Genomic DNA, 17,260 nt, shown 5'->3' with positions numbered 1-17,260 from the left:
GGCCATTATCCCTAGCAAGGAGACCCTTTCTCAAGATCATCAGGGGAGATCTAAATAACAAAAAAGATAAGTGAGTACACAATGTATAAGTACATAGAGACTAAAATAGGCATATAAGTTATCTAGATGTTTTAAAGACCATAGTTTCTGGGCTCTGGAAAGCTGGGTGTGTTTAAAGTGATACCATCTATGTTGTACTGATCAAAGATTCTTTTCACCTCTATACAAATAATAACTAGAATGATAACAGCAATTTACTCCATGACTATAGAGAGATAGATCACAATTCCTCTCTCTCTTCACAAGATGGAACCATCTTAAATAGATCACCATGGGCATTAGCATCCCAATCCCAGGAACTGGATTCACTGAACACACCAGATACACTCAGAGACGCACAACCCAAATAACCATACTGGATATTCTGAATCCAGGAAAGTTAGATGAATTTAAAGATACAAAGACAATGTATATACAGTATGTATATATATACATCTATATGTCCAAAATCTAGACCGTAGATTATAATATGTATTACTGATGAATAAGTATATACACCCTTGAGTTTAATGCTATGTAGTACTATTAAATGTAAGAGGATTAAATGTTTCAGCCTCGCCCAATATATTAATGCCCAAATAGAGTTTAAGTGCAGAAGGGATCAGTTCTGAATCCAAATGATCAGATCAAATTAGGCAACAAAACCAGCAAGACTTAGGGCTCGTTCACATCTGCGCCCGGTCTCCATTCTGCAGATTTCTGTTTCCTGCACAAAACTGAGCAGGAGACGGAAACCTGCAGGACTCTTTCATACCCATTCATTTGAATGGGTTTGAAAGATGTCCGGCCGTGAGTGCCGGTGAGCGTTTTATGCTCTCCGCCGCAAAACTATTTTATTAAAATCGGACACAGAGTCGGACATGCAGTACTCTGTGTCCAGTTTAAAAAAAAAAAAAAAAGGTTTCGCGGTGGAGAGCATAAAACTCTCACCGGCACTCACAGCCGGACCCGGTCTGACAGCTTTCCATCTTCTGCATGCAGAAGACGGAAAGCTGAGAACGGACTCCGGGCACTAATGTGAACCTAGTGTAAGAAACATATGCATAAAACACATACATATATGTATGAGTATATGTATCTCATATTCAGATAAAACTTATAATTAAAGGTTATTATTCAGACCTTGTAGAGATGAGCAATTCATTCTAACCTGTTTAGCTTCCTGATAAGTGGTTTACTGATCAAACATTTACTCTTTCATTCTTTGATTTCCTAGGAATCCTGTAAATGAGTTGCAGGTTTATTATTCCTCACCAAGAAGCTATCAAGATTTTTTGGAAGCTATCCGTAGAAGAGGTGATACGTTTTATATTGTGTCTTTTCGTAGGGTAAGTATGAAATAAAGAAAATAAATGACAAAAGTATTTTCTTTAAGTAGAGTTGCATATTTTACACTAGATTCACACTAGTGTTCAGGTTTTCGTCCTTCGGGTCTGGGACCTAAAAAAACAGAATCCTTATCTGCTTAAAAAGTGGTTACGCGTGGACCCCATAGACTATAATAGGGTATATTGGTTTTCCACCTGATTTCAGTATAAAATTGGCAGAGAGATAAGTCTTGCTGTTAATCATTTCTCTTTTTGGAAGTTTTGAGTAATGGACAGCCACTGCAACAAGTACAGCATATGAACATATGCATTACTAACCCGTGTAAAGCCCAGACCAATGTAAACAATGAAGAGTCTATGTCCAAGCAATATCACCCTTCAACTCACTGTGATCTAATATTGATGATCTATTCTAAAGATGAAACCTGGATTACTTGTTTAATGCCCTCGATAACCCTTTAATGTAGTGAATGGTTTTCAGAATGTAAATCTATGTATAGGCATAAATCTAACACTTCTGTTAGCAGATACTTCCATTGCAAACATTCTTTTTATTCACACACTTAAGCATGTGGGATCATTTATTCTAAAACTGTTAGATCCCAAAGATTGTAAATGAAATTTCCAATTGCTATTTTCCAATTACAGTGTTACATGTTCATGTAAGATCACTAAAGTGTTTTCCTACAATCAACATTGTAAAACATTTTAATGAGGAAATGCCCAGAGTGCGTCTTTATTTTCTTCTGATTCAATTTGTTCTGGGCGTGGGGAACTCTCACGTTGAGAGAAAATTGTCTCAGAAAATCTGTGTTATGGTAGGAATGACACAGTTTATATTATTGCCATTTTGTGCAATTTTGTTTTCTCTCACACACACACACACACACACACACACACACACACACACACACACACACGTACACACGTTTATTTAGTTAAAATGGCAAAATAAATAAACCTTCAGGTTAAGTACCAGAAATAATCAGAATAAAATACAACCTTAACTTCAGGCAAAACAAAACTCCTGCTCGTCCGAGCTCTAACTAATACAACATAATGCTAACTGTGCGTGTGGCTTACTTCCGGCCACATGATCAAACAAAACACAAGTCCCAGTATGGTCTCCCGAAAACTCAGCTCTCCAGGAAAGACCCTAGCACCTCCACTCACTCCCAGGATCTGCCCTGAAGTGTAGGTTGCTGGGGCTGAGGCCTACTCAAGACCCACACTGGGCAACACATCGGTCAAGAATTTAGGGGAGATATATCGTGACTCCAGCACCCTGCCTGTCACCTTCTCACGATATATATGTCTCCACACGAATCAATCAAAACAACACTGTACCGTAACACAATGCTCTCAGTGTAAGGGCAGACCCAGCCACTTCCTCTCCTCCCAGGATCTGCCCTGAAGTGCAGGCTCTGCAGCCTTTTATGGCCCAGTAGAGAACCTATGAACCACACCCAGGCTGCAGTTTATTCAAGATCCGCCCTGGACCACACATATGTCAGGAATCTGGGGGAGATATACCATGACTCCAGCACTCTGCCTCTCACCTTCTTACAATATATATTTACATTCAAATAGATCCACCAATCTCAGCAGGAGAGAAGAGGCTTGTAGTGGTCCCTCATGGGACACATGGGAGTCTCCGCTGCCAGCAACAGCTGAGTTCCCAATCCCCAGCCATGCACCCTGCTAGCCAGAAGCCCCAGGAGCAGGGACGTGACTGTACATCCTGGTGCGCTAATAAAGCTCTCTCTGGGACGTACAGTTACGTCGTGGTGCGCCTAGGGGATAAATAAAATGTCACAGCAGGTGGTTGCAGTACTCTTTGTATGTTTGAGGTGAATAGTCCTTAACCATAGCAGACTACATTATCACAAGTCTGTTTTATGCCATTGCACCAATCACATACAGAATGCATTATCTGTGGATTGCATTAGAGCTACTAATATAGCTGCAGTGGTAATGGAAACCCACCATACAGGCCTTGTACCCAATCTATAATCAGGCGTTTGTCAATCCTTGGCTTATGTAAGGCTGGTTTACGTAGTGCTACACTATGCCCCGTACTAAAGGGATGAATTAAAAAACAAGCTCCACTCCAGACATTTAAGTCTGTACACATCCCAAAGTCTTCTAATTCCCCTCCAAGCTTTCTTACCTCCATTGTTTATTGTGTACTATGCTAAGCTATGGTATTGCTTCTGACCTTCCTCCTTTTATCTTCTACACCTGTTATTTCATGTGTTATTTGATCCGTCAGTGTTTGCGCATTGAAGTTGTCTGCACCAGTGATCTGAATGATGGTAGGGGTTTAGCGATGCTGACACACAGGGCAGAATCTCATGTGCAGGATTTTTGAAGTCTGTGTTGCTAGAGGCAGTTTTGCCATTATTTGTGATACATTTATCAAAGTATTCCCTCACCTTGATAAATGTGCTGCCTCTTTAATAATGGATTGATGATTTTCCAGTCTTTTCACCATCTGCCTATTGGATTAAGAGTGCACAAAAATGTTATTGGTTTTTAAAAAAATTGCAATTCATAAATGTGCCCAAATCTTGGCCAAGCAGCAAGTCGCACTCACTATTCACTACACTGTTACAAAATAACTTGCGTGGTGCAAGGCTCGGTTGACACTAACTCCATTTTTCTGCTCCATCATAGGGAGCTCTGTCGGCATCCATCATTTTGTTGTTTTTCGGTACATTGTTTTGATCCTATAATGGATCAGAACACTGGACAAAATGCCACTGTTGTGAACATAGCCTAATTAACGTTTCACAGAAGATTAGTTTTGAAGTTAAGGTGACAGAATAAAGGCCCTTTTTTATTCTTTAAATCCCTAGTTTTGCATCCTATAGGATATGCTATATGATGTAAATACATTTTTGTGTGTGATTTAATACCAAATTCTAAATTGTTGTGTATTTCTTTTAGTAATTGATTTACTGCTCTCCATGTGGTAAACATTCCTTGTACAATAGAGACCTTCTGCTGGTAGAAGCTGATATATAGTGGATGGATCTCTTCATGGTTATAACTCTAGATGAAGTAATACAGAACTATTCTTTCTACGTCACTCCTGCTAGTGTGAGTGACAGATTTAGGGCTGTAAACAGAGTAAATTACTGGACTGCTTATTCTACCTTTTAAGGAGCAGATGAAGAAATATTTCAGCTGTTGAGGGTTTAGTTATATCTAACAGGCTGCATTACTTCAATATGTACAATAAGGTAAGACTATCCCCGAGAGGTTTTTTGTTTTTTTCCATTTTGTTGAAAAAGAAGTTCGGTAGTTTCTAAACATATGGAGGAAATAGATTAAGAATAGAGATGAGCGAACAGTGTTCTATCGAACACATGTTCGATCGGATATCAGGGTGTTCGCCATGTTCGAATCGAATCGAACACCACGTGGTAAAGTGCGCCAAAATTTGATTCCCCTCCCACCTTCCCTGGCGCCTTTTTTGCACCAATAACAGCGCAGGGGAGGTGGGACAGGAACTACGACACTGGGGGCATTGAAAAAAATTGGAAAAAGTAATTGGCTGCCGAAATCAGGTGACCTCCATTTTAGACGAATAGTGGATTTCAAATCCGGGTCATATGAGAATGTGAACTTTGTGACTATGAGACAGGGATAGCTGTACAGGCAGGGATAGCTAGGGATAACCTTTATTTAGGGGGGAATGTTATTAAAAATAACTTTTTGGGGCTCTATCGGGTGTGTAATTGTGATTTTTGTGAGATAAACTTTTTCCCATAGGGATGCATTGGCCAGCGCTGATTGGCCGAATTCCGTACTCTGGCCAATCAGTGCTGGCCAATGCATTCTATTAGCTTGATGAAGCAGAGTGTGCACAAGGGTTCAAGCGCACCCTCGGCTCTGATGTAGCAGAGCCGAGGCTGCACAAGGGTTCAAGCGCACCCTCGGCTCTGATGTAGGAGAGCCGAGGGTGCACTTGAACCCTTGTGCACCCTCAGCTCTGCTACATCAGAGCCGAGGGTGCGCTTGAACCCTTGTGCACACTCTGCTTCATCAAGCTAATAGAATGCATTGGCCAGCGCTGATTGGCCAATGTATTCTATTAGCCTGATGAAGTAGAGCTGAATGTGTGTGCTAAGCACACACATTCAGCTCTACTTCATCGGGCTAATAGAATGCATTGGCCAGCGCTGATTGGCCAGAGTACGGAACTCGACCAATCAGCGCTGGCTCTGCTGGAGGAGGCGGAGTCTAAGATCGCTCCACACCAGTCTCCATTCAGGTCCGACCTTAGACTCCGCCTCCTCCGGCAGAGCCAGCGCTGATTGGCCGAAGGCTGGCCAATGCATTCCTATGCGAATGCAGAGACTTAGCAGTGCTGAGTCAGTTTTGCTCAACTACACATCTGATGCACACTCGGCACTGCTACATCAGATGTAGCAATCTGATGTAGCAGAGCCGAGGGTGCACTAGAACCCCTGTGCAAACTCAGTTCACGCTAATAGAATGCATTGGCCAGCGCTGATTGGCCAATGCATTCTATTAGCCCGATGAAGTAGAGCTGAATGTGTGTGCTAAGCACACACATTCAGCACTGCTTCATCACGCCAATACAATGCATTAGCCAGTGCTGATTGGCCAGAGTACGGAATTCGGCCAATCAGCGCTGGCTCTGCTGGAGGAGGCGGAGTCTAAGATCGCTCCACACCAGTCTCCATTCAGGTCCGACCTTAGACTCCGCCTCCTCCAGCAGAGCCAGCGCTGATTGGCCGAATTCCGTACTCTGGCCAATCAGCACTGGCTAATGCATTGTATTGGCTTGATGAAGCAGTGCTGAATGTGTGTGCTTAGCACACACATTCAGCTCTACTTCATCGGGCTAATAGAATGCATTGGCCAATCAGCGCTGGCCAATGCATTCTATTAGCGTGAACTGAGTTTGCACAGGGGTTCTAGTGCACCCTCGGCTCTGCTACATCAGATTGCTACATCTGATGTAGCAGTGCCGAGTGTGCATCAGATGTGTAGTTGAGCAAAACTGACTCAGCACTGCTAAGTCTGCATTCGCATAGGAATGCATTGGCCAGCCTTCGGCCAATCAGCGCTGGCTCTGCCGGAGGAGGCGGAGTCTAAGGTCGGACCTGAATGGAGACTGGTGTGGAGCGATCTTAGACTCCGCCTCCTCCAGCAGAGCCAGCGCTGATTGGCCGAATTCCGTACTCTGGCCAATCAGCACTGGCTAATGCATTGTATTGGCTTGATGAAGCAGTGCTGAATGTGTGTGCTTAGCACACACATTCAGCTCTACTTCATCGGGCTAATAGAATGCATTGGCCAGCGCTGATTGGCCGAATTCCGTACTCTGGCCAATCAGCACTGGCTAATGCATTGTATTGGCTTGATGAAGCAGTGCTGAATGTGTGTGCTTAGCACACACATTCAGCTCTACTTCATCGGGCTAATAGAATGCATTGGCCAATCAGCGCTGGCCAATGCATTCTATTAGCGTGAACTGAGTTTGCACAGGGGTTCTAGTGCACCCTCGGCTCTGCTACATCAGATTGCTACATCTGATGTAGCAGTGCCGAGTGTGCATCAGATGTGTAGTTGAGCAAAACTGACTCAGCACTGCTAAGTCTGCATTCGCATAGGAATGCATTGGCCAGCCTTCGGCCAATCAGCGCTGGCTCTGCCGGAGGAGGCGGAGTCTAAGGTCGGACCTGAATGGAGACTGATGTGGAGCTATCTTAGACTCCGCCTCCTCCAGCAGAGCCAGCGCTGATTGGTCGAGTTCCGTACTCTGGCCAATCAGCACTGGCCAATGCATTTCTATGGGGAAAAGTTAGCTTGCGAAAATCGCAAACTGACAGGGATTTCCATGAAATAAAGTGACTTTTATGCCCCCAGACATGCTTCCCCTGCTGTCCCAGTGTCATTCCAGGGTGTTGGTATCATTTCCTGGGGTGTCATAGTGGACTTGGTGACCCTCCAGACACGAATTTGGGTTTCCCCCTTAACGAGTTTATGTTCCCCATAGACTATAATGGGGTTTGAAACCCATTCGAACACTCGAACAGTGAGCGGCTGTTCGAATCGAATTTCGAACCTCGAACATTTTAGTGTTCGCTCATCTCTAATTAAGAAAGAAAAGTAAGAGAATGATAATAGATGAGAAACTTGAATAATGAAGAGAAGCTGGTCATATGTAAGACTGTCAAACTGAGATGGTCCTGTATAGCGTATATGTATAGCGGCCTTCGGACTCCCCGCTGATAGCAGATTTACCCTCTCTATTGCACAAGGGCACACGTTTGTGAGGAACTTTGAACAAATAGATGTTACCAAATACAGTATGTGTCACAACCTTCAAAATTTAGAAGGTAAAGGCAGCATCGACCCACATCTAGTTAGCGCAGCTTTTCATGGTGTGACGGAGGAGGTGTAGTACAGTATTAATGGATACATGAAGTCACAAATTCTGTAATGTTCCATAAGCCAACAAATCTTTGTGCATGCTGCTTTTGAGTCTAGAAATCTATGAATGCCATTAGTCCCCATGTCCACAATGCAATTTTCATGTAATTTTTTAACTCTTGTTAAAGAAGTTAGTAATTTCTCATCATTTCTGGAATTCTCCAGATCTTTGTAGTGTAGCAATGGTCATGATTCTAGAAATTGTCCAAAAAGAGGGATTAAAGGGAGTCTACCATTAAAACCTCTTTTTTTTGTGGATAAGATGTCGGAATAGCCTTTAGAAAGGCTATTCGTCTCTTACCGTTACATGTGATCTCCGCCGCGCCGTTCCTTAGAAATACCGTTTTGTACCGGTAAGTAAATTAGTTCTCTGGCAGCGATGGGGGCAGGCCCCAGCGCTGAAAATGCAATGGGGGCGTCCCCACTGCTGCTCGAAAACACGATAGAGCGAGGCCTCTATCTTCGACTGGATCCTCCCCTTCTCTGTCGTCTTCCTCCTGCGTCACCTCAGACGCCTGCGCAGTTGGCTCTGCCAGTGAGACACTAGTAGAGCCAACTGCGCATGCCGGCCAGCGGCCATTTTTGGGAGGCCGCTCTTGCTCTAGTAGTTCAACGCAGGAGCGGCCTCTCAAAAATGGCCGCCGGCCGGCACTCGGCTCTGCTGGTGTCTCACTGGCAGAGCCAACTGCGCAGGCGTCGAAGGTGACGCAGGAGGAAGACGACAGAGAAGGGGAGGATCCAGCTGAAGATAGAGGCGTCGCAGGATCGTGTTCTCGAGCAGCAGTGGGGATGCCTCCATCACATTTTCAGCGCTGGGGCCGCCCCCATCGCTGCCAGAGAACTAATTTGCATACCGGTAAAAAACTGTATTTCTAAGGAACGGCGCGGTGGAGATCACATCTAAAGGTAAGAGACGAATAGCCTTTCTAAAGGCTATTCTGACGTCTTATCCACAAAAAAAAAAAAAAAAAGTTTTAATGGTAGAATCCCTTTAACAGTGTGATTCCCCCCCCCCAATTGCGTTAGAAATTCTTTCCACCAAGTGTTATGTGTTTTTACTGTTTCCTGGAATTTGGGGTTTTACAGCGTCCTTTGTATGGTTTTCTACATATACTTTTTAGAGGACATCCATTTTAGCAAACATATTGGGTAATACTGCAAACATTGCTCACAGATGGGGGATCTTCTGCTATGTGGCTAAATATACCAGTCTGTTGGTGTACAGAAAAAGACCTTGGGTTACTTCTGGAGAAGAATCTCTCTGGAAGCTGTTGTTTCACCATTTGGACCACTTTTTCTTTAATTTTTTTTTAATATTTAAATACCAGGTGCCTTTTTGAGACCCTTGTTCAAAGTCTGTATATTTTACTTTTCTGTAATCTATCAGTGTTGGTTTGCTTTTCAGCATAACTATAAAGCACAGCAAGGGAGAGTATTACTCCTGCTTTACCCTAACAAATTCCTTTCCCTCTACATTTTTTTTTATTTTTTTTATTCATCATTGGATTGCAATGTTTTTATAGCATTATGGGTTTTTGGTTTTTTTCCGTTTTCCTTAATATTTCATGTCACTGTGTTTTAAAAAAAAAAAATCTGATTTATGACAGTTTTCACACTGCCACTTAGGGTAAGTTCACACGTTCACAGTCCCGCGCGGGTTTTGACACAGAGAGAGACGCGGCAAGCCACGTCTCTCTCTGGTCAAAACCCGCCTGCCGCGACAATCGCGGTTGCGGCTTTCCCCTCCTATGTCGGCTCAAATGAATGAGCCGACACAGGAGGGTGCTGCCGCTAGGCGGAAGCCGCGGCCCAGCGCGCCGCGGTTTCCACCTGAAGATAGGATATGTCGCTTCTTTTCTCTGCTAGCAGCAGCCCGCCCCTAGTGGGGAAAAAAAAGAAGCCCGGCGGTCTGCATAGACCACCATTGTAAAGGGGCGGATTTTGAAGCGAAATCAGCTGTTAAAATCCGCCCCTTTGCCCACATGTGAACGAGCCCTTAGTCCTTACACATTTTTTTCTTGTGTAGAATTCACTTTTCCGCTGGTGCTGCTTATATAAGGAGTATGGTCTGCACTCATGTCAATATCTTCATATGGCAGGATTCCAGCAAAAAAAATTCCCTTAAAAAATCCATTGCTAATACAGCAGATATAAATGCTTCTGCTAGGCTTTCATGGGTTACATTATGTTATAACTTATGTTGTCAGTAACATAACTTCTTAAACAATAAAACCACCTCTGAACGTTGCTTTTGTTTTGTCTATGGCAATTTAGATTTTGCACTTTTTCTTACAGGACCACTTGCTGTTGCCAGCTACTAACAGAAATAAGACCAGCAGGCCAAAGATGTCAATTATTTTGCCATCAACTAATGTAAATGGTAAGTAAAGCATCACTCTATGAATAAAATAAATGTACATAAAGATGTCCTAAAGGACCCTAACCAAGTAGACAAGGCAATAAACCTTGTGCTCAAATATGGTGTGAACCAAACCTTACTATAGAATGCGAATACAGGAATCTGTCCCATTGGCCGTATGAATCAGAAAGGAATTTTTCCACTCTGGTAGAGAAAGTTGAACGCCATGAACTCTCGATGGACCTTTTTAATTTAAAAAAGAAAAAAAAGTGTAATCACCCAAACTATTAAACCATTGGAAACTTCTCCAAGTGATTGTTGTCTTCAGTTGCTATGTTTCCTGCACAGATGTATAATAATGCATGGCAGTTTGCTAGGTTTCCATCGTTTTAAAAGCTCTATGATGTCTAGCTCTCTCAAATTATCCATGTAGCCATGTCAACATAATTTCTAAAATATGGAAAAGTTTCCTATAATCGCTAAAGTGACTGGATGTTCGATTCTTGGACATTCAAAAAGAACAATTACCGTATATACTCGAGTATAAGCCGACCCGAATATAAGCCGACCCCCCTAATTTTACCACAAAAAACTGGGAAAACTTATTGACTCAAGTATAAGCCAAGGGGGGAATGCAGCAGCTACTGGAAAATTTCAAAAATTAAAATGGTCGTAGTTTTTGGGTGCAGTAGATGCTGGGGAAGGGGAGGGGGTGTTTTGGTTGTCTGTCTGCCCCTTCCCTGAGCCTGAGGACTGTTTTTTTTTTCCCCCACTTGGAATTCAGTCTGGCTGAATATAGGTTATCTGCAGTGCTCCTATTAACCCCTTCCTGATGGAACAGGAGCACTGCAGATACCCTATATTCAGTAGACTGGGCACTTTCAGACACAGGGATACCTAATGTATATGTGTTTCACTGTCATTTTCTACTTTTACATGTATTCTAGGGAAAGGAGGGATTAAGAACTTTTATTTATTTATTTTTTTTAAATTTTTGCACTATTTTATTGGAGATTCTATACATTGACATTGTGGCTGGTTATAAACCCCACTCACCCTCCTAAAAAAAAAAAAATTTTTTGCTGACTCGAGTATAAGCCGAGGGGGGCTTTTTCAGCTCAAAAACTGGGCTGAAAAATTCGTCTTATACTCGAGTATATACGGTAAGTTATACTAAAGGGGGGGGCAGATTAACCCTTGTAGGCCTGTGAGAATGTAATATAGTAGCTATAAATGGAGTAGCTAGCAATAGAGAAAAATTAAGTGAAAACTTCTACCTTGCCCTTTGTTAGAGAACACTCATCTCAAATTTATGGTTTTTTTGCAATATTTGGGCATGAGGACTAATCCAGTGATACCAAATAGATACAGGCATGTTAATGATGAAATCAGTGTTGTAATCTGTATTATTTCAGCATTTTTTGATGTTTTATGTTTCAGTTCTTCAAGCTGTACAAAAATAGATTTTCAGGTTTTGGGTTTTTTTTCCAAAAAAGAAGCAAAACAAAAATAACTATTAAAATACAAAATAATGCCCACCAAATTTCAACATGACTGTGGAGTATTTTATTTGTGTTTTTGGTAGTTTTGTTTAAATCTAAAATCTGTTTCAAAGTTTCTTTTTTTTTTTTTTTTTTTTTTTTTTTTTTTTTTTTAATTGAAAAATCTAAAACCTGTTTTTGGACAGTTTTACTTAAACATAAAAGTATTCCTCAGCAGAATGCTATAAGCGAGCCTCCGGCTCAGAGTAAATATTTCACCACAGCTGTGGAGTCAGTAAGCCAAACCACCAACTTCAACTACTCTTAATTTCCACAACCCAGCTTCTACTTCAACCAAGGTCAGACAAAAAAAAAGTGCCTTTTAATTCACAAAAAAAAACAGTTGTTGAATTCCTATAACAGTAAATATACAAAAGAAACTATATATCTAATTGTACAATATTGCTAATGGACTAATAGAATTTAGAAGAGTCATTTTATTTATCCAACTCAACACCACATTGGCCCTGACTCTGGTTCTCACTCCACAGCCTGGAATTTCACAATGAAAGGAATGCAGAGTCAAAATACTTAGTGCCCTGCTTTTATTTCAAGTTTTTTGGTGTGGTCACTCCAGTTACCAGTTCCCTCTTCATTTCTGTAAATTAATCAATAGCTAAATGCTCTATTGGGGGGGGGGAATTTATGAAAATGTTGCCGTGTGTATGGAAAAATGCACCTGGTTAGCCTGTAAACAAAAATTGTTGCAATCTCATTCTACTGAATTTGGTGGCGTAGAAAGCGGAATAACCCATCAGCATACAAGCCTTGTCGATGCAAGTGTATCACTATGGTAAATTTGTGGCAAAGAAAAACTGACTATAAAAATTCCCTTCTTGATAAATGTTGGTAGTCTTGGGCTAATGCCCCATGTTTGCAGAAACCCAGTGATTTTTGAGCCAGAATCAGGAATGGCTTGAAAAGGAATGAAAAATATATAAAAAAGTGCTTTGACTTTTCCTTTCTGTTAAATCCATTCCTGACTTTGGCTCATAAAAACACAGCAAAATATATAACAAAAAATGCTGTGTTTCTGCACCATGGGGCCTTAACCTTAAGCCAGTTGCACACAACTTGTGTGCTAACCAGCTGCCGTGAATGTCACCTGTGTGTCACCCTGCATTGGCTTTGCTTCTGCTGCCACTTTCATTTAATGAATAGGAGCCATGGAAGCCCCATAATCGGGCAGGAATAGGACCTGTTCCATATTTTGTAGCTTGGACCATCAGCCCGCACATGTGACCATGTCATCCACGGTCATGTGTAGGGGCCTGTAGCAATGAATGGGTCAGTGTGCTATCCCAGAAAACCTGGCTAGCACACTGACCAGTCAAACAGTCATCTACAAGGGGTCTTAGGCTGAAGACCCACATTGTGAAAACGTTGCGTTTTACAGTGCCTGCAAAGTGAATGGGATTCTGGGTAATCACATCCACACATTGCAGAAAAAATCTGCAATGGAAAAGCTGTCAATTAAATCTCTGGTAACCTTGGTATTTCCCATATAGATAGAAAAGAGGCAGAAAACTCTCCAAAAACACTGCGGGAAAAAAACGGGATGCGTTTCTACCATGTTTTTCTCCTAAGGGTTTTGGTTTTTTTTGTTTTGTTTGTTTGTTTGTTTTTACATGTATATGGTTTATTCAAGGGGGGGGGGGAATGTAAGTTTATTTGGTAGAGCTCATCCATGAAGACTGCTCAGAATAGGATCATGTTTAGCATTTTGTTTTATAGAAAGCTCTTTCCTCTTAGATTTTTTACACCAGATGGGTCACATTTCAGATTATTTTAGGGTTTGTAATTTTTACAATTTAAAGGAATTAAAAATGATGATTCGACTAACAGGTTCTAGTCGTCCTTTCTGATTATATTGTCCAGTATTTGCAGCAAATCTATCCATTGGAACAGCAGATGAAGCAACATGTGGAGAGTACAGTTGCAGTTTTGTACGACTCTTGTCTGGAATGTTAGCATCTTGTTACAGTCCTAGACTGTCTAAAATCTGACTTCTAGTCATTACCATTATTACCCCTTGGGAGCAGAAGGAGCCACATTCTTCTTCTGCCGGGCTGATTGCTACACTTTCTTAAATGAGTCCTGAGAAATTGACCCTTGGAAGGGATTTGCTTCAGTCTTGCTTTGAACTATGCAGACTACAGTTGAATTTCGATTACCATTCCTAGAATGTGTGTCATAAGTAAAACTTCCCATCGCCATTTTTACAGCCAGAAAGTTAATTTCTTGTATCTCAAAAATATTTTAGTGAGTCTGTAATAAAACATAACCAGGTTTTTTATATTCTTACAGTGGAGCATTGTTTTCAGGAAAAGTTAGTGTACGAGGAAAAATCTAATCCTAAATGGCATGGCCTCCAACTCTGAAGTCCAACTGAAACCTAGCCCACATTTCTTGTGAAACCTGGGCCCATATTCCACTGAACTGAAAAATGGCACACACAGTGAATGCTTTCTGTTCTCGAAACGGAATAGGTCGAATAAACCAAAAACGCTGCTTTTAAGAGCATATGCTGCATTCTAGTGTATCACTTGTATGAGGTATAGTTTTTTGCATTTTTACATTTTATAGAAATTGAATCACTATATTTTTTGTGAATTAGAGGAGCCGTATGGCTTCTGTCTGAACAAGACGGAGCGGTGACAGGAGTCAGAGTCAGGCTGTGCAATTGTCTAAGTCGTTCGGTTGGCTGCCGACTCCACAGTTCTGATTAAAACATCCATTGTTTACATTGATGCGTGCACAGAGTTCTGCCAAAAGTTGTATAGTAAAAAAAAAAATATATATAACTATATTTATTGGCTTATTCATTTTGAGGCCTGACTTGTTTAATTGCAGCATAAAGTTTGGCGCTTCATGTATAGGATTGTTTAGGCTGGTCGTGGGCCCCAGTTTCTATGATGTGGTCGTGTCAGTAGGTTTGTGTTTAAATAACCGCGACTTTGGTTTCTTTTGTTTTCATACTTGTATTTAGAATGTTTTCAAGCATCCAGTTTTGAGTGTCTCTTGCAGTTTTTATCATGGCATGTCTGCTTTGGGTGAGAAAAGAGTTGCTTTGTGATATTTAGATATTAATGTAGGGTCCCACAACTGTACGGGCATAAAGGTAGGCATTATTCTAATCCAAGTAAACATTTGTTTAAATACCATTCTAGTTTTTTTTCCTTAATTTTTTTTTTCTTTAATATATTTATTTCTGGAAGTCTGTCAGTAGTTTTGACCCTTCAAACTGCTGACTGCACTGTATAGAGGATGGGAGATAGCCATGTGAGGGTATTGGGTATGTAGCTTGCATTACAGAAATCCAAATTTGAATGTATTTGGTTGCACAGGAGATGACCACTTTAGGTCCAGTACCTTGGGCTTTCAGCACTAAACTTTACCCAACTCCTCCACTGAATGAGACCTCTAGTGTCAGAATGAATAGAGTACAAAGCAGACACCTTGGGATTGCCTCCAAACTCTTACTCTGGGAGTACTAAGACAAGTACACTATGTAGAGCAGCAATTCCCAATGAAGTACCATGGAACCCCTCCAAGGTTACTGCAACAAACTGGGGGGAAAGAGTGTCCTCATATCTTCTTTCAACTATGTCTGTCGCCTTTAACTGAGGGCCATATGTTGTATGCATCCAAGTCAGACATTTACTATAATAAGCTTCTCACGTCATCATGTGGATCCTGCAGTAATTTATGGTTCTAGGAAAAATGCGGCAGTCTTCTTATCCCTATAGATTTGTATATTCTCCATTTGTCTGTAAAACATACAGTGCATGAAGTGGTGTTAACGTCTTGAGTTCTTAAGGGAAAAAAACATGTTTTGTGCCTTGATTGTGGCCAGAACTAATGCAAACTTTATACGTGACATGAGTGCATGTTCATTTAACTTTGCTGCAAGTGAAATGGATATTGCTTGGTTTTATTGCATTTAATATTTCAATTATTTTCTATCTCCTTTTAGATAATGTGATTAATGGACAGGAATATGAAGTCATGATGCAAATAGACTGTGAAGTCATGGACACACGGATTTTGCATGTAAAGTCTGCAACTATCCCTCCATTCCTCAGAGAACACCGTGAGAACCAAACCAGTTCTTATTACAATTCTGCTGCTTCAGGCCCCGAGCATGCCAATGTTGTAAGCACAATCTCTGAATCTCCACTGTAAGAAATGACTGGACTTCAAGCTTCTGGATGACTTCTCAAAGAATCTCATCAGTCTGCAAAGGCTGTAATGCTGATCGTGTGACTATGTGTGCAGTATTTTAGCTTTTATATATATATATATATATATATATATATATATATATATATATATATATAGGCAATAAATTATTTCTCGTTGCTGCATATATCCTACGTGTACAAGCCGACATTACTTATAGAAGGCATTTCTGCACAACCTCATAGAACAAACATGATCATCTGCAGTCTAATAGTCCATCATGTGCATGACAAGTATAGTAGATTATTGGATTTACTGCACTGATAGAATTCCAGATTGCTGGAAATTCTAAGATTCAATTTCATTCATTTTATTTCATGAATAATTTCTGCACTTGACTGTAAGAAATATCATATAAAAAGCAGTCACTATGTCAAACCTTTTTCTTTCTCTGAAATAATCAGAAGTTTTACAAACCTCACATTTGCAGTGAATGAGGGAACAGCGAATACATTTACATACATTTGGTATATCATGTCCATTAAATAATTGGCTATCCTGAAACATAATTTTCTTTAAATATTTGCTTATGTGACGACATGATAGTTTAAGTGCACATTCACACAAACGTACTTTTTCATGGCTGAGTGTATACTCGAGGGTAACCAGTCTTCATAGATACCTCATAGACTGAAGTCTGTTTGGAAATATGTAAAAATTGGTCCAGGAAAACCAAACATTTAATTGATCAGTAACATGGACCATTTAAAAAAATAGTCACATGAATAGAACCATTATTTTGTATCAGACCATCAGTTTCTAGTACACAGCTGGCAAAACCTGTTGTGTGAATAAGCACTAAAACCTTAGATCTCTTTGGTTTGTCATCAGTTTTCATCTATTTCTATTTGAGCATGGCAGGCCAATGACCAGGACGTAACAGTACTTATCATTGTACCGTATAACACGGTTTTGCTGCCTTCTGCCATTACCGTATATGCGTGCGTGTGTGGCTGTATCATTCACTGTGCGTGTCCTGCTGATAGTGTTTTTGCACTTTTAGTCATTAGTTTATACGGGATAGTAAGAGTATGCTAACTATAATAGTATAATGTATTAAGTTTAAGATGGGGTGAAGGAAAAAATCAGTTTTTAAGAAGCTTTGCTTCTTTTCTACCATGACTATATAAAATACTTAAAATTTGTATATAAATCTTGCCATGGAGTTATAATTCGGCAGCCCGTCATAGTGATAGACGGCTGTGACAAGCCTTTTGTGAGAATTTACACATTGCGATAACAGCCCACAGTCATTCCGA

At 40.9% G+C, this 17,260-nt stretch overlaps 1 protein-coding gene across 1 annotated transcript in view; it reads left to right on the top strand.

Moving 5' to 3' along the window:
• Window positions 1-16,040, top strand: part of ATF6 (activating transcription factor 6) — a 61,903-nt gene extending 45,863 nt beyond the window's left edge. The window contains exons 14-16 of the mRNA XM_075286700.1: window positions 1,277-1,388; window positions 10,155-10,239; window positions 15,736-16,040. Of these exons, the coding sequence (XP_075142801.1) occupies window positions 1,277-1,388; window positions 10,155-10,239; window positions 15,736-15,944 (406 nt within the window). The 3' untranslated portion in view covers window positions 15,945-16,040. The remainder of the gene's footprint in view (window positions 1-1,276; window positions 1,389-10,154; window positions 10,240-15,735) is intronic.
• Window positions 16,041-17,260: the final 1,220 nt, after the last annotated feature.

This window comes from Leptodactylus fuscus, chromosome 9 (genome assembly GCF_031893055.1).
Source record: "Leptodactylus fuscus isolate aLepFus1 chromosome 9, aLepFus1.hap2, whole genome shotgun sequence".
Taxonomy (NCBI): domain Eukaryota; kingdom Metazoa; phylum Chordata; class Amphibia; order Anura; family Leptodactylidae; genus Leptodactylus; species Leptodactylus fuscus.
Note: the sequence above shows the minus strand (reverse complement) of the source record. Positions and strands in the feature narration are given on the sequence as shown.